Below are 22,165 nucleotides of genomic sequence, written 5' to 3'. Positions count from 1 at the left end.
TTGTAAGTTTTAGAAACGAAGATATAAATGGAATTCCACTACAATATTTAACATATAAAGCACACCAGTGCTTTTTAACGAACTTCTCTTACAAAGAATATAAGCAGAGGAATAAACTATATTGCGAATTTTAAATGCATGCATAAATTATCAACAGTTTAAATTATGCAAGATTTCAAGAATATCACCCAAAAGTTTAGCATAATGTAATAAATTTAGTTAATTAAGAAGTAAAACAATTATGAACAATGGATTGTAGAATAATTTATTAAAGGTTAAATTGCCAGAATTTTTTTTTTTAAATGTATGCTCAGTGGTAATTATAATATAACATTTTCCATTCAAACCTTTTTAAACTTCAGAGAGATTTTAAATTCGCTTCTAAAATGATAAATCCTACAGGCATACTTTTAAATTGTGTATAAGAACAAGCAGTAATAAAGAAACATAAGTAAATACCAAATTAAGGAAAATGTGTCCCTTATCAAATAATAATATATAATGAAAAATTGTATAGAGTCAGTAAAAAAATTTGTCAAATCTTTAATTCTTTTTTATCTTTAATTGTCAAATCTTTTAATCAAATAATTTGTCAAATCTTTTAATCAAATAATTTGTCAAATCTTTAATTTTGTATATACTTAAACAGTAATAAATTGTTTATCATTGCTGCTTAAAGTTTAGAAAAGGCTTGAGAAATAATTTGTAAAAGGTTCAATTCACAGTTAAAACATTTTTTTTTTAAAGTGTGAATATTGATAGCAGTAATGAAACATTTTCTGTAGTATCTTAAAATGTATTAGCAGTTTAAATTGTCCTGCAAAAAGATAAAACATCTTCTAATTATTTTCAATTGTGTATAACAACGCGAAGTAATAAAGAAACATTTAGTGCTCTTTCCTTCACTAAATTTAAAAAAATTTCTTCTTTCTTAAAATAACTTTTTAATTATGTTCATACTTAAATAGCAATAAAAACTTTAACTATTATGCTTAAAAAGTTCAGTTTTTAATTTTAAAAAAAGTTTCCTTGCTTACTTATTGATAGTAATAATGAAATAAATTCCGTTGTTTCTTATTAAATTTGTAATAAAAAGTTTTTAAAATGATCAGGAAGTAAACAAACTCCTTTGTAAGTATTAACTGATTCTCAGTAAAATTGTTTTAGCAGTGTATGTGATAGCAATCTAGGTCTACATATAATAGCCTCTAATCTTAATACGCCATAATAGCAATAACAAAATATTTGCTCTTTAATAAATTCTTAAAAGTTTAGTTAACCTCATGTTTGGAATTCGTTTTGAAATAATTCTTGAACTCAGAAACGTTTTTATCACACTAACACTTTCAAATGGTGAGCATTTTGTTACTCTACGCGAAATTAATGAGTTTTGCAAAAACCTCAACTACAACTTCAACTCCACAAAAATTCGTGTAGTAGGCAATTTCAAAGTTCCTCCTTCATGCTTTCGTCTTCACTCAAATAGCTCTCAGTCATGAAACACAGGTTTATTTTATTTTTTTATATCTCCATTTTTCAGCAACTCAACCCCCCTCTCCCTCTATTTTAGTCTTCAACAGCAATTATAACAGAAGCCAGAGAAAACTGTTGGCGATGAAATGGCGACACGCGATCTGCCGTCCGCAATGATGAAGTTCCGTTGGTGGCCCGATGACGTGCCAATATTAATGAAGCAAATGCTCGAGAAGTTGGCTCTTTATTGGGAGTTAAGAGTTTGTTCGCAACGTCCAAATGACATCTCAGCACGCTTAATTGGCGGGGAAGACTATCTGGCAAGTGGCGAAATCAATTAGTGTCTCATTTCAATCGAGTTGACTCCCTGCTAACAAATGATAACAGCCTTCTTGCGATTCGTTGGCTGTGCCATCGATTTGCCAGCAATAGCCGATGCATTCGGGACTCTAATGAAGCGATAAAATTTCTCGCCATCAATCATTCTTATTTGGCCGATATGAACTACCTTCCACGTGTTTGGCTTGATTTTTGGCACGGAAGTACAACCGATTTCATATTGTTTTGGAAAGATGGAAAAGTAATGCTCCACATCAGTGAAAGAATCTTGATTTAATTATATGAAACAAATTGTAACTTGATTATATTTAAATTTAGCTTTAGATTCATTTCGTACTAAATTTAACTATTTACATTTTAAGCGTGAGATATGCGACTTTAATTTGAATTGCAAATGCTAGGCGAAGCTATTAATTCCTATAAATTAATCTACTATTTTCTAAAAATATGATGTGAATTACATACCTATTTAACATAATTTCAAATAACCTTTACCTGCCCTAATGTAATTGTGATGCCATAATTGGCATTACATATTTATTTCCTATCTTTTTAAAATATCCTTCATTACTTAAGCTTATTTTTATTAATAGAAGAATTACATTTAAAAATAAATCAAAATCTTATTCATGTACTACACTATACAACTGGGCAACTACTGACGGAGCAACAAACCTTCCCTCACAGTAATTGAGTACTTGCATGTAAAAATCCCAGAAGCAACTTTGTTGACAAAAGTTTTTTAATTTTGGCTTTGAAATTTTCCTATAAGTCCTTAAACCTTGTTTCGTTAGCAAACTTTTCTGCTGTGGAGTTGTAGAATTCACCATACTCTTCAGAAAAATATTTTGCAGAGGTTAACCAAAATTGAAACATTTTCTTAAGAAATAAGGTTTATGGATGTTAAAAACATTAAAAACTTCAGAATTCAGGAGCATTTCCAAAAGATGACTTTAAAAGTTGTTTCCTAATCATTTATGACCAAATTCAGAAGCGCGTTGCATCAAGTTGAGGTTACTTCGGTACGTAATAAAAGCGGCTCAAGGAATAGAGCGCTCGTCGCTAACTGACGCGACACAGGTTCGAATCCCATGAATAGCTGGTCTATTTCATTTCTACACCCGGTTCGCACCAACCACAGTGCTGATGCAAAACATCTGCAGTGGAAGAAGATCATGTGCGTTTGAATCCCTTATCCATCAGGCTAACCGTAGGAGATTTCTATTCTTTTCCTCGCCATGTAACGCAAATGTGGTTAGTTCCATTAAGAAAATTCTTCCTAAAAGCTAGTTTATCCCAATGCTTTATTTAAAAAATCACCTTGTTTACCGGATTAGTTTCAAAATTACAAAACCATGGAGTTGAACATTGATGTTCATTAACTCAAAAATGGCTTATGAATATTTAATGCCAGTATCTAATTAAAATCTTATTATATATATATATATATATATATATATATATATATATATATATATATATATATATATATATATATATATATATATATATATATATATATATATATATATATATATATATATATATATATATATATATATATATATATATATATATATATATATATATATTCGTTATTTTTTTTTTAAGTGAAAAACCTGGCCGTGGTAACAAATTTAAGGAGAGTAAGTTTTTCGAATGGTTGTACAAATTTTATTTTTTTTAATTAAAGTTATTGCAAATAAAGTTTAAAAGAAATATAAATTAATTAAAAAACTTTCATTAAAATTAAACTAATTTAAAATTTCTTAAGTTTGAATTTAAAAACTGAAGTTATTAAATTCAAACTTACCTATTCTACAAACAAACAAACGAACGAATGTATCTATAAGTACGTTTCTTATAGATGGTTTTTCAATATGGATTGAAATACTATCCTTTTGTATTTATTACGAATTAAAAGGAATACAAACCAATGAAGCCAATACAAATCAATTCATGATTATCTAGCTCGATTCAAACAAATAAAATGGCGAATGATAAAATAATTAGCGATGTAACTAAAATGATTAGCTGTATTTAAACATAAATAGATCTATAAGGAACGTACGGTTTCACGTTTTGGAAAATATAATACCACTTACATTCATTGATTGAAAATAATAATCCTTATAATTTGTATATTTATAATTGCTACGCTATTATTTCAAATAGAAATAAATCTTTTAAATTTATACAATTTCATGTTGGAAGAAATATAAAGCTGCATGCTTGTATTTTTAACAATAATCCTAATTCTTGGAACTTTGATAAGTGATTGGAATATTTAAAACATAAATTATTTGAATTCAGAACGAAATCGAACCTTTCAGAAAAATGCGAATTCCAAAAAGGATATTGTTTCGAATGTTCTTTTATACGTCTATGCTTATTTTCTCGCATTTTCTCCAAATATTTTTTTTTCCCTTCCATTTTTGATGTCTTCAGTTTATGGCGAGAGGCAAACGACAATGCTCAATTTTCCTTCGCCTTTGCAATGAGCAAAGGGAAAAAGGTGGAAATTACACCTTTTTTTTCCACCCATTTTCTTTGAGTTCTTTCCTCATGTTCTTCTTTTCTTTTTTCTTTTCCTTCCTTTTCCAGCTTCATACCCTAGCCAAAAATGTTCCATGTACGTCAACGACCCAAAGAATCCATCCCCAAAACGTCGAGCTCAGAGAACTTTGAGTCGAACCAGTTTGTCGATAACGGGGTGGAGACTAGAAAAGAACAATTCCTTCCTTCTATTTTTTTCTTCCATCCCTTCTCCGCCCGCCTTTACTTATTCCTTCTCTTTTTTTTTTCTTTTATGTTCTTCATTCTATATGAAGAACGCCCGCATTGTGCAGAGAAGCAACGAGAATTTTATCTACCGAGCCCCCAAGAAACTCCCCAGTTTCGGTTCCAAAGATATGATGCACGCAAAGATTCATGGGTAAAAAACTTCTTGCATTGTTCGTTCGTTCAGCCTTATTCTTTCCAAATTTTTTTAAAAAAGAGAGTAACTGGTAGAGTTGTGTTGAGTTGTTATATTTTTCAAATAAAGAAAGAAAGAAGTGGTTACATAATCCATAACGCAAATCTTGTTGATTTCAGTTTTGAGAACGATTTGTTTCTTTATGACTGTCAGTTCAACAACTTGAACTGAACTGAACTGAAAAAAAATCAATTACGTTCAAAAAATGTAGCCGATCCCGAATTCTAATAAAGAAAGGGTGATAAAATATACAAAATAAAAAATCAATCAAGCAATATCCAAGTTTCAGTTCAATTTAAATTATTTCAGTCTATCAAGATTTATTATATGCATCATCAGAGTTTAGTAATATAAATGGCATTTCAAACATAAATGAAAGATATATAAAATAAATATTTCTTAACCTGATTTTATATTGTGAGAAAAATTATTGTTTACTACTTTTTGAAATTAGAAACAATTGTTTGTTTTACTCAAACTGTATTTTTTAAATGCATTGAATAAATTTATCTATTTAACAATACAATGTTTTTAAGAAAAATCTTTACATATTTTTTTATAATATAAAACAGTAGTTTAGTATTCAGTACAAAACTCAATGGTGTATCATTATATAGCAATTAATTTATTGCGTTATAATAACAATGTCGCAGTGCATTTTCTCTTTAACTTTTTTTGTATGCATAATTAGCATTAATTCTCCCTATTGTGCATAATTGGCATTAATTGACTTTCTCCTAACACAAGCATAATAAGCATTCATTAGTTTTCTCCATTGTCACGCATAATTAGCATTAATTGACTTTCTCCATATTCACACATAATTAGCATTAATTAAATGTCTCCATATTTATTCACCATTTACTCTTTCAGCAAATACTGATTTTGAATTTTAGTAAAATTGGGACTTGCTGCAACGATAAAGCTATTTAGCTATTTCATATTTTTCATCCGATTTCAGGTACATAAACAGGAAAAGTACGACTTTTAAACATATTATTTTCCGTATTTTCACTGAGGTCAGTATTTTTTAGACAGTGTTATAGAATTTTTTTCGTGTGATTGTGCATTTATATCTTAAAATGTGCTGACAAATCAGCATATCTATGCTATTTTAGTATTTTTTATTTTATTCTGATTGGGTAACATGTCTGGATTTACTCTAATAACAAATATTTATAATCTTCAATTTTAATAAAATTGAAACTTACTCTAACTGTTAAGCTATTTCATAATTTTAATCCAATTTTTAATACGTAAACCACTTACTCTTGAAGCATATACTTATAAACCCTTACTTTTAGTAAAATCTAAATTAACCGTAATTAAATTACTGAATAAATGCTTAGATCTGCCCTACCACAAAAAAAGCTTTTTAACAATGGTATAGATTAAAATAAATCATATTATTTACAATGTGAAACTAAATTATATGCATCATATTTTACTTTAAGAGACATTCGAATAGCTGTCTGAGGGATTATAAAATATTATTTTTCCTCTATTAAAAATCAAGTAATATTTAACTGATTAAACGGCCGAATTTTGATGCCAGAATAGCTGGTTGGTAGGACACTGGACTCATGCTCGTAAGAACGAGAGTTCACCGTGTAGTAAATGGTGACTGGTACACGTTAAATCTGTCGGGTCTCAAAGTGCTCCATGTTCCCATAACAAATTAAATCTCTGGGGTACTGGATTAGAGATTGATCGTTCTCTGGTTCAGCTCAAAATTATAATCTGTGGATGAAAGCATGTATGATCGGTAGATGGAAAAAAGGGTCCCTGGAAAAAAAGGTCCCGGTAAAAAATGTACCTCCATAGGGAAAATCTGTAGGGATATATCTCCTCTCGCTTTCTGGGCAGCATGAATGCTTCTCGCTGTTTCAATGAATATTCTTTTTATCTGTAATAATTCAGATTAGATCATTGAGGTAAGGAGAAGGGTAAGGGGGGGGACTTATGGGCTGGTTTTATTACGCTTTTTTTTTTATTTTATTTCATTTATTTATTCTTCTTTGATTATTTTTTAAAGCGGGAAGATATTATTTAAATTTTTCAATAATATTTTACTTTTTTTTGTAATTTTTTTAGGTGAAAAATGTGTTATTTTCTATTTTAAATTATTTTTTTATTTCTTTAGAATAAATAAGAAACAAAAGTTGAAAAACCATGCACGGAACAGCAAAAGGCGCTTCAATCTAATCTTCTCATTTCAAATATTTTCCCCTACAGAATTTTCCCTACACCGGTACCTTTTTTACCGGGACCTTTTTTTACGGGTACCTTTTTTCCAGGACCTTTTTTTCCGTACCTTTTTTTCCGGGACCTTTTTTTCCTAGAACCGTATGATCGGATCCATCCTATAAACAGGTGTGACGTATGGGTGTGGCGGAAGTCAAATTCGTGACCATAGATGGCGCTACTTGAAAGCAAGAACAATCGCACCCCCATCGCCTTTATGCTTTACGTCAACAACAACTACGGTCAATTTTTTTTTTTTAATAATTGCTTCAATCTGATCAGCCTATAAACTATTATTTCACCATGATCAAATATATCAATTATTTATTTGTTTACACTTTTTGATTGCAAATTTTAATTTCCATCATTTTATTTTCCAGAGACAACTGATAATGGGATGCCACGGCGTCTACGCACAGCCTATACCAACACCCAACTACTTGAACTGGAAAAAGAATTCCACTTCAACAAGTACCTCTGCCGACCACGAAGGATCGAGATCGCTGCCTCTTTAGATCTCACAGAACGCCAAGTCAAAGTATGGTTCCAGAATCGGCGAATGAAACACAAGCGCCAGACCCTGGTGCCCAAAGGTGAAGACGACAAGGATGGCAACGATCGAAGCCTGGACAGTGGCAGTGATATCGCCACTGGTGGTGACAGCAATGAACCTGATCTGGATAGCGATCATGGAATGCCCTCCAGAACCCCAGAACATTCGAGTGCGTCAAAGGATGTTCTAAATCTAGACAGCGACGCTGGTGAGTCGTGCTGTGCACCATCACCAGCAAAATCAGACGCCGTGCAACAAGACAGCACCGAACAATCTTTGGTGTCTTTAAAATCTCCATCTGTCCATGTTCCAACTTTGTTATCGCCCTCCACGCTTAGCTTGGAAAGGCGGTCCACCCCTAATAAGTGCGATGTTAGCAGCTTACCTACGGAAGAAGGCAGGCTAACTGTAAATACTATCAATAATATATCCATAAATCATAGTACTGTATGTGATAGCGCTTCTCTACAGACTACAGCTTCCAGAGTACTTTGTAGTTTCAATAGCAATAATGCGGAGAATGCATCTAAATTAAATGTGCAATGCAATATCGAATCAAGGGTGCTTTCAAATCCTATTGTTTGTGCTACAACTACACCTGTATTACATACAAAACCTTCGAGTGTTCCTTATTCTACTTTGTCTCAAGAAAATCGTTCCAACAATCAAGTAACGCCCTCTTCTGTTAACCAAAGGCCTAGGGTTTACCCTGGGCCCTATCCTCCAGATCCGGGCATCGGAGTTTACACGCCTCAAAGACCACCTGCAACATCACCACCAAATGGACCAACATTTTGCAGCAGACCCCCTATACCGAACCACCAATCACAGCAAAACCAACAGCCCATTGACAGATCTTCCTACAACAGCCATTTACAGCAACAATCTTTCAAAGCACAGCATCCAAGCAACAGTATGCCTTACTATCCAACATCCGGACAGACAAACATGCAACAATCACCGAACGCATCTCATCTTCCTAACTCATGCAACACACATCCAACGGACATTTACAGCACTCAGCAACGTGCAACAACACAATTGCAAGATCCGTCTGTAATGCAGCAGCAGCATTATCAACAGCGAAACTCCATTCCACAGCACCACCAAAACAGTTACGGTTATAACGCAGATCAAAGTAATCACTATCCTGTAACTGAATATGGCCACACCAGAAGATACGAGAACTACCATCCTCAGTCGCAGGGAATGGGCATGAACAGTGATTACATGAATGGACCCGCAATAAACAATCAAATCGTCAATAATGGCAATGGTTACTGTTATAATAATTCTTACCAAACTGAAGGTTATAGTGAGAATAATGTCATGATGGCGCAACAGGCTGACGTTCATGGCATGTTTTATGACATGAACAGTGCAAACACAGATGACACTAGTAGCACTTACTTCTCCCCCCAGCCTCCAAAGACAAATATGTCTCAGGATTCCGGTTATTACGAACTCCAGAACTCTGTTCAGGAAGGGGCAACCATTCCAGACTTTGTTGAGACGCAAGACCGTTATAACAACCATACGGATGATTTTAATTATAATTGTTTTAGCGAATCTGACTGTTATTCATCAAGTGCAACTTGTGGTACTAACGATTTCAATTTTTTAAATATAGCAAATGACTACAGCAATCCTGAATATTATCAATTAAGCTGATAAAAATATATTGAAAATTCCATATATAAGCTGTATTTAGATATCGTTTATTAAAATTTTGTTGATACATTAAGTGAGCGAAGAAAATTAAAAGAAAAATTCTACTTCGTGGTTCCCCAGCAATGTATAGAACGTTAAGGAAAAATGTTTGGATTTCTATTTTCGCATTTAATGTTATTTCTTAAAGTTCTTTCTTCAGGTTTAATAACACTTCTCAGCGAGTACTGTCTGTTTGTAATTTGAGAATTCGTAACAGTTATTCATAGCTGTTAGGTTTTGTCCATCTCCAATTAGCACCCTTTGTGCTGATTACAAAAATTTCACAAAGTTTCAATATGAAGCAATTCTGCTTTTTTTTTTTCTTTTTTTTAGTTAAAAGTGTCTCACATTTAATCCTTTAGCAGTTGTTAAGTTACTCTAGTACTGCACTAAATAGTGCATAAAAATACGCACAAATATTATTCATTGTTTGCAATTTTTATTCATCTATGAACTGAAATATCCATTATTTAGATTCATAACAATATACAAAAAAAATTTTAATTGTTCGTTGCTTTTAATTTTTCATTTATCTTAAAAATGCCAAAAAAAAATTTATTCTTTCTTTCTTTTTTTCCTATATTTATTGTTTAGTTTCATAAAAATATTCGAAAATTTAAAAATTATTTTTTTTTAAAAATTTAGAATTATTCTTTAATTTTTTTTCATCTTTAAGTTTATGAAAATATACAAAAAATATGAAAATTTCTCACTGTTTCTCTAATTTTTTTTCGTTGAGTCTATTCATAAAAATATTTACGATTTCTTTTTAAATTTTTCTTCCTTTAGGTTCATTAAAATATACAGAAAGTAGAAAATTATTCTCTGTCTTTTAATTTTTTTCATCTAGCTTCTCAAAACTATTAAAATCGAAAAATCGAACTTCTAAACGCTGTTTTATTGTACTGAATTATGTTATTTCTCAAAGCTATATATATTTTTAATTTTTTTTTTTTTACTTTCTTCGCTCACTATCAGCCCAATATTTTTAATAATTTAAATATTTGTTAATGATTTCAGTAGTAAATATAATCAGAAATATACTGTTGAAGGCAAAATTTCTATTTTATCCTGATACATCATATTTACAATCTGTTACAATTTAAGCCTTTGTCTTTCACGCTTGTTTAAAATTCTTATTGCGTTCATTATGACATTATATTTACAACAAAAAAATTAATAACAATATTTTATTGTACACTGTGCAAAATCTTGAAGCGGACACCAATAATAACTTTTGACCTAATAATTGGATTTTCATTTATTAGGACTCATTTTTATGATAGTTACTTATCGTGTTAGTTATGAATATGATAGTTACTTAGCGTGGACGATAATCAAATTATGAAACCCAATGTAAAGATCTCTTTTATTTGAATAAAACGGTGTTTTACAATATGTTTGACTTTCCGACCTTCAAAATAGGAAGGAATTGCCTAGGTCAAAAAGTTTGGACCTCTTCTGTCCCTTTTATTTTTTGTCTATTTCAACACATCTCATGACCTGATAATTTAAACCTTTAAAAAAATATTGCACATCAATTATTAAACTTGTTTAGCCAAAAATAATTTCATGCAAGAAAATATTTTTTTATTATTTAAATTACGAATAGTCGAAAATATCGCAAATTGTAATCTAAGAAAAATGCACGCGAATTTAATCCACATACTTTAAAAAAGCAAAAAGTAATATTTGAAGGAAATCGGTTAAATAGTTCTCGAAAAATAATATTTAAACGATGCAACTTCTTTGAAGTGGCGAAATGCGTATAAAGTAAACTTCTTATTAAAGGACCCACACATTCAGCCGCAATTTTCTCTAAACAATTGAAACCACAATATTCAGAAAACAACCCCCTCCTATATTTTGAGGGTCAATATCTTGGAGGGAAAAAAGTATGTTTAACATAGAAATTGTCTGCTTTTGTAACATACAACATAATCCCTGCTACTATTTTAACTTATTTATTAATAGTCTCTCGAATCATTAAGATTGCCTTTCAGTATGTGAAAATCTAGTCATTAGATCACAAGTTATTATGGTGTCCCCTTTTTCATTTTGCGCACTTTATAACTGTAAAATGCATTTATGATATTAAAACTAGTTCAATTTAAACCTTGATAAACTTTTTCTTGTACCTTTTTTGATATGACACATAGATATTTTTAGATTTTTTATTATGTTGTGACAAAACTAAAAGCATATTTATGACTTTCAAAAAAGTTTATTACGAACCTGTCCTGAAATGATTCTTGTACCCAACTAAAAATGTGACATTCAGTTATGTTTTGCTATTTATGTTGCGTCAAAACTAAGATGACAGAAATTATCTAAGCTTTAAGTGAAATATACTCTAAATTTTTAAACCTACATTTATATAAAGTTTAGTTTCGACACAAATTACATTTATAACATTGAACATAGTTCGATGTGAAACTTATTATAATTTGTATTACATATTTTTTAGTTTCACATTTGGTTACTTTCAGTAATTTCTAGTAGAGCTAAAAATTTTGTCTGTAATAATTAAAAATAGATCAGTTTAAAACGTTTTGAAACTTTCTCACACCCATTCTGTAAATTCATATTAGGTTATTTTTAGCAACGCGTATAACATGTTGTAACATGCAAAACAGTATTAATAAAAATTTATACCTATCATGCATATTTTGAAAGTGCTTTTTCTAATAATTTTGCCAACATTATCTGGTTACATAAATGCAATTATGAATTGTAATAACTTTCATAACTTATTATAATATTTTTTATAATTTAATATAATATTTCTGACTTTAAATAAATCCGATGGGAAAATCTAAATATAAGTTCGAGAAAGAAATATATGAAATTTTTTTCCTGATATTTTAAACTCTATCAGTTTTACTTTTCCCAGCTGTTTGTTATTCTTTATTCTTGTTATGTTTATGTGCTTTATAATAATCAAGAAATATTTTAAGAACAAAAATTATATCAAAGGACATCATGGAAACAATTTTATGGGAATAAACTTTTTAATAGTTATGCAAATCTGCGCATCAAAATAAGCTTATAGCAAATCAAAGTAAAATTTTTGCAGATCGGATAAAAAGTCTTAAAATAAAATTGAAACCTTGGCATTACAAACTTGAATTATTTATAATTTATTATTAATATATTTTCATATGTTTTGTTAAGAGGGAAACAATTTTATGAGGAAATAAAGTAATGGGAAAACTTTTTGATGTTTACTCAAATTTTGTACTTGAAATTAATTTAATTTCAGATCGAAATTATTGTATTACAAATAAAAATTTAATGAATGTTTGTCAATTAACATTTAAATAAATTAGCATCAATAAAATTAACATTTCAAGTTAGTATTTCATAAATTCTATTCAGTTTATAAAAAAGCTTGTAAGGAGCAAAACTTTTTAATGTTTGTACGAATTTTGTTCTTGAAATTAAACCTAAAAACTGCTCAAACTTTACATAAGCATGTTTTTGACAAATTTGGACTATCCCTCCTTGTTATAAGCATATATGCAGATAACAAAAATTCAATTACCCTCAATGTAAATTCCTCAAGTTTTACTTTTATTTCGAATTTGATTTTTTTTTTTTTCGAGAATAATTTTTTTCTTGATTTTTGGTTCCATTTTCTTCTTCTTTTTGTTTTAAAAAAAAAGAAAACTAGAAAAATTTAGGATCTTACGTAGGCACTGTTCATACTCCTTCTCGCCCCTAGCTACAAAAATAAGTAAATCACAAACCTCTTCCCCTTCAGGTGCTTACGTAAGATTTGAATGATCTCAACTACTAAACAAAGAAATTTTTTATATTTTTAATTCGAATTATGCAATTTTAATTTCATTTTCGAAAGTCGATTTCTGGGGAAAGAACATGTGCAGGTTAACAAATTCCCAGAGAGTAACATTTTTCATTAAATATGTAAATTTACTCCATAAATTAAACTTATTGTTTGTTAAAAGAATACATTTACCAATCAAATTAGCAAATTTTTAAATAAAATTAAACTTTTTCAAGGAAAAAGTATCAATGTTTTCATTTGTAAAACATAATGCCAAACTATATTTTTAGACGTTTTGACAATATTTTTTTTAAAAATTATGTTTTTAATTTCAGAAAAAGATCTTCTTCTTCTTCTTAGCCACTACAGCCATTTACCAGCCAAGACTGTCTAGGTCAATTTACCCTATCTAGATCTGTTCGATGCTATATTTCCCCATCTATTAACTCCAAAGTCTTTTAACCACTTCTCTACTCTATCTAACCATTTTGTTCCAGGCCTTCTTTTTTTTCTTTTTCCCTCTGGTGTTTAGAAGATTTTTTTTTTTAATAGGATTTTCATCTCTATATTGAAATACATGTCCAATCCTCCTTCTTTGGAATACCTTAATCATTTTTATTGTGTTAGGTTCTTTGTATTTTGAATGTAATTCATTGTTGTAGCGAATTAGTTTCTGTTACTGCACCAAAAATTTTTCTTAATATCTTTCTCTCGAAAATCATCAGTTTCTCTTCTTCTACTTTGTTAATTTCCCAGCAATCTCTACCATATACAACTATTGGTCTCACTACTGTCCTGTACAACTATATTTTTATTTCACAACTTATGTATTCAGATATAAACTTCTTTCTCAATCCACGATAACATTTGTTAGTCATGTTGATTCTATTTTTGATTTCAATTTTTATGTCATTATTATTGTTTACTATTGCACCTAAATATTTAAATTTAGTTACTTGCATTCTTAAAAATATAGTTTAGATATCAACAAAAATATTAGTTTAAAGTGAACACAAAATATAAATTTTATAATGATTATTATTTTATTATCCCTTATTAATAAATTATATAATTACTCCTCATAAGTGAAATAATTATTACTTATTACTCACAAGTTATTTCTTATTAATCCCTCAAGTTTTGTTTTAAAAAAAACATTGATAAAAAAATAAGTCATTATTTAAACTATTAAAAAACGGTCTATCCCCATTGTCCTTTGATATATAATGACATGTTTTGTGTTTTCCGTTTTATAAACAATGACCTACGTCAATAAACTACAAACATAAAAGCTGGAAGGAAAATAAATAATTGTATTTATTTTTTGTCTGCATGAAACAAAAGTTTTCAGATGAAAAAGTTGATTCAGTTGAAAAACTGAATGCGTCTTTTTATTTTACTTTTATAAAGGTGAAAAAGAAATATTCGGTTTTGTGTTCACAAAACCAGCAACTGTAAATTGCGATCCTTTGTAGTTTGTAAATAAATTGTTGAATTTGTACAGGAAATTTAAACATAAAATGATTTATGAAAAGCAACTCTGTTCGTTGTATGTGCAAATCTGTAAAAAAGAAAGAGATGTTTGTGAACAATAAAAGGTGTTTACTTATTGTGCTGTTTTTTCATTAAAAAAAAACTTTTTTATAAATTTTGATTACAACCATTTTTCGAGAATCCATTACATAGATGTATGAAAAATATAGATATTTACTTAAAAAATAGTGATAAATAATTAAACGTTTTGCCTTTATTAGTTCTCGAGTCCGGAAGTTTAAATAGTTCTAATAGTTTAATAGTTCTATTTTCACTTAGAAATATGCAGTTTAGATGAAAGTAAACTCATGAATGTGATAATTTTATTTCCCATAGGCAAAATGGTTCTTGTTTTGGGTTTTATGGCGTACGCACTTTATTTGGACGCCATCGCACTTTTCAATTGTGACGCATGCGTCGTCCTTGCATGCGTTGCTGTGGCGACCGCTGCTGCGATTTTTTTTATAATTCTTTTTTACTTTTTCTTTTCACCAGCAGTCATTCTTTATGTATTTACATAATAATAATTATATTATAATAATAATAATTATAATAATAATAATTATAATAATAATTATTATTATAATAATATTTATAATAATTATTATAATAATTATAATAATATTTATAACAATTATAATAATTATTATAATAATTATAATAATATTTATAACAATTATAATAATAATTATAATAATAATAATAATTATATTATTTTTTTATTATTTTTATTATTAACTTATAGTTACTGTCTTGACGGTGATTTAAATATAAATATGAATACTGAAGAAGGAAAAGTGTTTTGTGACGTCTTGAAACTCATATATAGGCAGGATTTGAAAACCAATCCGACGACCAACATCAATGGAGACAGTTTTTGCAACCCCTGATTTGAAATGTTGTGGCTTTTATCGCAGTCAAACCAGAGAAAAAAAAGCATTTGATCAATGGGTGTCCAGTGATTGCAATAAAGCGATCTCAATTTTTCTTTTTTATTATTTCAAATACTGTTGATTTCGAATGTTTTAGTTTTACAGATTCTAGTTTTAATAGCATAACTATAAAAAAACTATAACGTAACTATATAAACCGAGGCTGTGTTTTTTTATAGTTTTGTTACTGATAAGAGTTTCGAAATAAAAATCATGTATGTGTTACCGTTAAAGTATATAATGCAGTTATTTCATAGACTACCTAGTTATTCCATGAAATAACTGATCATGTCCGTTAAAGTGTGTAATATGTTATTAATTTGACACTTTAACTAGTTATTCTATGAAATAACTAGGTATTCTATAAATTAACTAATGAGAGACAGTTAAAGTGTAAAATAAACAATTTATCTGAAATGAAATAATTAGGTATTCTATAAATAAATTAATGATAGACAATTAAAATGAAAAAGAAGCAATTTATCTAATTTATGCAGCGTATAAATCGTATTTATGGAAGCGTACCAGAAAATCATTTGTTGCAACAAAGATTACTAAAATGACACTTGGAATTGCAAAGAACATTATTTCTAAAACAAAAACATTTTTTGTTGAATAGTTCATAAATGCAGTAGGGGTGGAAGGTAAATGTATTTGTCGTGCGAGATATATGATTATGATATATATTATTTTACACTTTAACGGGCTGCAGATCGTTATTCTATGAAATAACTAATTAAACCGTGAAATACAGGAGAGTTTTACACTTTAACGGACACGATCTGTTATTTCATGGAATAACTAGATATTCTATAAAATAACGGATTTCATACTTTAACGGTAACATATGCACATTATTCTTTAAAAGAACTTATTTCTGTTGTTGTTCTACTTGCCTTTATTTAATTTTCTTTTCTTTTTATTTACTATTTGCACATGATCCATAATGGTAACCAAAGCAATTATTGGTAATAAATTGCTCAAGGAAATAAGAGAAAGACAAACACCTAAAACAGAATGTACAAAAGAAAGTAAACAAGCAAAAAATAACATACTAGGGGTTAGCAGATTGCCATTTATTGTACGTAAAAATTTATACTCTCGGTGAGAAAAAAAAATATTGTCAAAACTACCAGAACATGGTAAAATTTACTGGGTTTCGGTTTCCATTTGAATACTGAAAACTCTCGGTACTTTGTATCAAAGCGCTTGATTGATGATTTTGGTAAAATTAACAATATTACCTTACAATAGGTGTTAAAGTTTGGTAAATGCGGTAAAATTTAGCAATTTTAACACGTACGTTAGCGCATGGCATAAAAATCTTTTTTCACGGTTAAATTAATTCTTCAGTTTTGTATTTTTTGCTAAATGTGTGGTGGTAATAATTACTATAATTTTGACAACCAGAATTTCAGGTAAACAGTTACCACTTGAACGGTACAACTACCACATGAATGGCTTAAATAGCGTATATTTTTGTTTCATTAACAAAATGATGTTTTTTTTTTTTTTTTTTTTTAAATACCAGAAATGTCATTACCATGCAGTATGAAAATTTTTTCAGAATTTTTTTTCCTCCGTGCACTATTTATTTTGAGAAACATACAGAGTAGAAAATATAATTTTAAAAAAAACTCTCATTTCTGTTTAAAGGAGTTTATTTTCGGAGCGTTCTGCAAACGGATGGGAATACTATTGAGGAATTTTGGAGCAAAATAATTAAAGTTCTTACATGAAATATTTTTTTGAGGTATCGATAAATGATATAATTAGTTAGATTTACGCGTCTTTAATATTTTCAAGTTTTTTACTCTCGTTTGGGTTCATATATAGATACAGGCAAACTTAATAGAAAGAAGAAAAAAAAGATCACGAATTAGAAGAATGTAAAAAAATATCAAATTATTAATATTTATTTTATTATAGATATCTAATAAATTTGCGTTTAAAATACATCTACCATTTTAATATTTTTGAAAAAGTCTGCTACCCAAATCGTTAGGCCATAATTTATTTGCGAATGAACTATTAATCGAAATGAATGAAATGATAAAAATTATAAATTAAAAATGTTTACTTTTTTCTCAAATGCTATCTGCTGATTTTTCTAAGAGAATTCTAATAAATAAACTTCATCAATTTTTTTAAAAAAAAATTTTGGTTACTACATAAAAATTTATGCATTTCAATTTTTTTGCATACTGTAGGATATTTTCCTTTTTCATAGTATCTTCACATTTACGAGAAAAAAATTCCTTTTTCAGTCTCAAGATCTTTATTTTATAAGATTTGATGATAATTCGGTGGCAAATGTTACAAAGAAAAGAGAGATTGAATGTTGCCGGATATAAATTTAAATATTTATATTCAAATTTTTAGAAATAAAAAAAAATTAATACAACAGAGATGAAAAAAAATCCGTTCTATACTTGAACGAAACGTTAGCGTAACGTCAGCAAAAACTTCTGGTAGCTAGTTAAAATATTAGCAACTCCATCGTTCCTGGTTCTTTTCTACCAAATTTGAAATCTTGTTGAATACATATGCATAAAAATCAAATTAGTTAGAAAGAAATATCGAAATAATGAAAATCTATGTGTTATTTCAAAGTATTTTGTTTTTACAATTATGCATGTATTATTATCTCAGAATTTGTAATTAGACGAAAAAAGATCCAAATGTATAAATTTTGGAAGCAACTTCGGTATAACTTCTGAGTACGTGGGAACCGAAGAATTTCAAATGAAAATAGAAAAAACACGAACTTCGCACAAAATTACGCAATTGCTGGGAATAACAACATATGCTTTTTTTTTAAATTTTTTTCCTAATATAAAATTAAATTAAAATCGTTCAATTTCATTGCAAATCCGTGTGGTATTTTGTCAATTATTGTTAAAGATTTTTAAATGATTTTCTGAATAAGAGTCATTACAAGTAAATTTCGAATCGAGCATTTGATAACTTTTCGAGCTGACTTCATCGTAAATTCGCATTTTTTCAAACCACATTTTTAGACGGTTAAACATGATGGATTTCTACGTAATTTTAAATCAGAAACCATAACGACTCGTTAATTTCGGATCATGCATATGAGTAACAAGCAATCGCCTATCTATTTTCAACCATGTTTATTCGATTTTGCACCGAATTCACTGCTAATCCATAAATTTTCAAAGCAATTACTTTTACCTATTTCTATATAGTTTTTTTTTTTAATCCCGACACATATAATCAGAGATACTATAATACATGTTACCGGCAAGGCATGAAACGCCGGCATTATATAGGATGCCGAGGCATTCTATATAACACCGGACGTTTTTAGACAGAGTATGAAATATGAGAAGTATTACATACTTTCCCTAGGAATTGTATATAATGCCTAGGCATTCGATAGAATGCCAAATGCTATTTAGGCAAAGTATGAAAGAAACGTCCTGATGAGGTTATTATGTAAATGATGTGCATGTTACTGTGAATGAGCGAAATCGGTGGTTGTTAACTTTCACCGATGAATGTTGACAATCACATAGTCGCTTTGGTGAATGTTCGAAATATTTATTACATCCGATTTGATATTATTCGTGGATATAATTACATTTATTCGATATTTTAATACTTACTGACGATAGATTACATTTATTCGATATTTTAATACTTACTGGCGATAGATTAGAAGAAACATCAGTGTTTGGAGTACCGGGCAAATATATACCGGGCTATGGCACTTGACCTTAAAAAAATATCAGTGTAGGATATACCGGGCAAATGTATACCGGGCAGTGGCACTGAACCTTAAACCTTATACATTGTTGGCAAATACTTTTTTGGCCGGGCAAATTTATACATAGTACATACAGCATTTGGCATTCTATAGAATGCTTACGCAATGTGTGAAATATAAATCATTTCATACTTTGCCGGCTAGTTTTAGGCATTCTATATAATGCCGGATTTCATACTTTGCCGGTAACATATAGATGAAATTTGAAATGCGCATTTGAGTAACAAATAGTTGACGCACATGTTCGATTTGCACTGATTTCGTTGTGATTTCACATGTTTTAAGATAATTTTTTTTTTGCATGGTTTTGTAAATGATTTTAAAAATCCAATATTTTTAAGACGTGACTATTACAACTCATTTATCTCGAATCACGCGTATGAGTAATCATCTTTCGATTCGTTAGTTCGATTTTTCACCGATTTAGTCGTAAATTCACATGGTTTTCGATAGTTCTGTAGTTTTTAATATGCATGTCTATAAAATCTTTTTAAATGCCTTTTTTTTTAAGCACGATATTATTAAAAAACTAGGATTCAGAAATTTGAGGAATACACGACAGAACGAAGATATGGAAAAGTACGATTTTTATCCAATGATTGTTGAAAATACGGCATGAAAGTGACAAAAAAAATCATTTGAATTCAATACTTAGACTTTTTTTTTCTTTTTACATCAATATAAAAAAATTTCAGACTATAATTTACAAACTAAAAATAAAGTTGCCACTCAAGATTTATGGGTAGCCAGTGGCAACCGTATTTTACGAGCCTTGATCGTAAGTACATTCAGAATATTTGGTATAAGTTTTAGTATTTGGATAGACGCAAATATTTCAGGAACACTTTTATTAAACAACTATGTTATATTTTATCATATACTTATATTATACTTTTTCATACATATAAACTTTATAAACTTTTTCTTATAATGTTTATTTTTTTTTTAAATATTATATTTTTAGTTTTTGCAACTTTAGCCATTGACAAAAAGCGAAATTCGTCAACATATTCCTCGACAAAAAATTCATCGACATCTCCTCCATTTCAAACTATAATTTTGTTCGCGAAATGTCATATATAAAAGTATATTTGACGAGCGTTCACCTCTTACGAAAAAGCATTTAATGCAATGCCTATGCTAAGCATGTACAAATGCAAAAATCGACGGAGCTGCTTATATTATATCAGATTAAAAAAAATTTTAAGCATAAGAAAAAAATAAAAAAAATTTCTCCATTCGGCATAACATCGAGCAAAAATATTTTATTCCCATTGGACCGTAGAAATCTATCGCAAACTGTCGCTCCGTAAATGCAGCTCTCGACATTATGCATTTTTGCTTTCCGCGTCCCACCCCATCATTGCGAACCCCCCCCCCCTCCCTACTTATTTCCAGATCGATGCTTCTCCACCCTCTTCCCTACCTCTTTCCCCCAAAAGAACTCCAAGAGACGATACGAGGAGGGAAAAAAATTCAACTAACACGAGGTAAAAAGACGATAGAAAAAAAATATATATAACAGAAAGAAAAACAATTCCCGGACCAATGACAACGTTAGCGTACCCCTCCCCCCCCTTCCTTTCTGCGCCCCTACTCTCTGAGACCCCCCCCCTCTACCAGGGCGTCAGCTGGTTAGAGACATTTTTCTTGGAAAATGGCAGAGCATAGGCAAGACACACACGGCCCGTAATTACTGAACGCGGATGGCGCCTTCAAAAAATCCACCCACCGAACAGTTTTGCCTGTTTTCCTTTCTTATTTTTCCTTCAGACTTAGCCTGAAAGAACGAACGCAGCAGATGAGAAAAGTTTTAAGGGGGCGGGGGGGTATAGATGATAGTTCTTAAACAAAGTTTCATTTGGAAATTTTCCAGCAAAAAAGCAAAAATCTGCCTTCTGTAATTTGGAACAATCAGGTGATAAAATATTTACAAGTTTTTTTTCAGATCGCTTCTGTTTAATATTAATCGGTTTCTTGAGAAGTAATCGATTATATCGTTTGTTTTGAAAACGATAGTTTTGAAGCTCATACTTTATTTCGAAAACGATAGTTGTGTCAGTAAAAATACATGCATGAATGGTGAACAATCATTCTGACCCTATTAATTAATTACGCAAATAAAAATAAGGCAGAATCTGCCTTCTGAAATTTGAACCGATCTGGAGATTTACAAGTTTTAAAGATTGCTTCTGTTTAATTTTTATAGGATACTTAAAAAGAAAAGTATTCGATTAGCTTATATCGTTTGTTTTGAAAACGATAATTTTGATATTCATTATTAATTTCAAAAACGATAATTTTTGTTTCAAAAAGTCTATCACAAACAATTATTGTAACACTATCAATTAATTTAACAAACCATAAAAGTAAAATCTAAATTTCATAATTTCGAGCAATCAGAGTACAAATTACATTAAAAAATTTAAGATAGTATCAGGTTAATATTTATTGGATTTTTTTTAAGAAATATATAAATTAATATCCTGTGTTTGGCAACCACTAGTTTTGATGCTCCAAATTTATTTCAAAAACAGCGAATTTTGTTTTTACAAATGTATCGCAAACAATCATTTTGATCCAATTAATTAATTTAGCAAACAAGAAAGACAAAATATATCTTCTATAAGGCAAAGCAATCAGGTAATATAATTTATATATAAAATTTTTCATTATCCTTCATTTAAATTAATCATCTTCCTTTTCGAAATAACGAAATAAGTTGATTAACTTATATCGTTTGATTTGCAAACTATAATTTTGATATAACATTTCCTTTTAAACTAAAATTACATATTATAATTATTGTATATTATATACGATATTT

General features: G+C 29.4%; 1 protein-coding gene across 1 annotated transcript in view; it reads left to right on the top strand.

Moving 5' to 3' along the window:
* LOC107455689 (uncharacterized) overlaps positions 1 to 11,409 on the top strand; it is a 76,732-nt gene extending 65,323 nt beyond the window's left edge. The window contains exon 2 of the mRNA XM_016073330.4: positions 7,414 to 11,409. Coding sequence (XP_015928816.2) covers positions 7,414 to 9,257 — 1,844 coding nt within the window. The 3' untranslated portion in view covers positions 9,258 to 11,409. The remainder of the gene's footprint in view (positions 1 to 7,413) is intronic.
* The last annotated feature ends 10,756 nt before the right edge of the window (positions 11,410 to 22,165 follow it).

This window comes from Parasteatoda tepidariorum, chromosome 10 (genome assembly GCF_982258835.1).
Source record: "Parasteatoda tepidariorum strain Cologne lab strain chromosome 10, Ptep-v5.0, whole genome shotgun sequence".
In the NCBI taxonomy this organism is placed as follows: Eukaryota; Metazoa; Arthropoda; class Arachnida; order Araneae; family Theridiidae; genus Parasteatoda; species Parasteatoda tepidariorum.
This window is presented reverse-complemented; position numbering and strand designations above follow the sequence as displayed.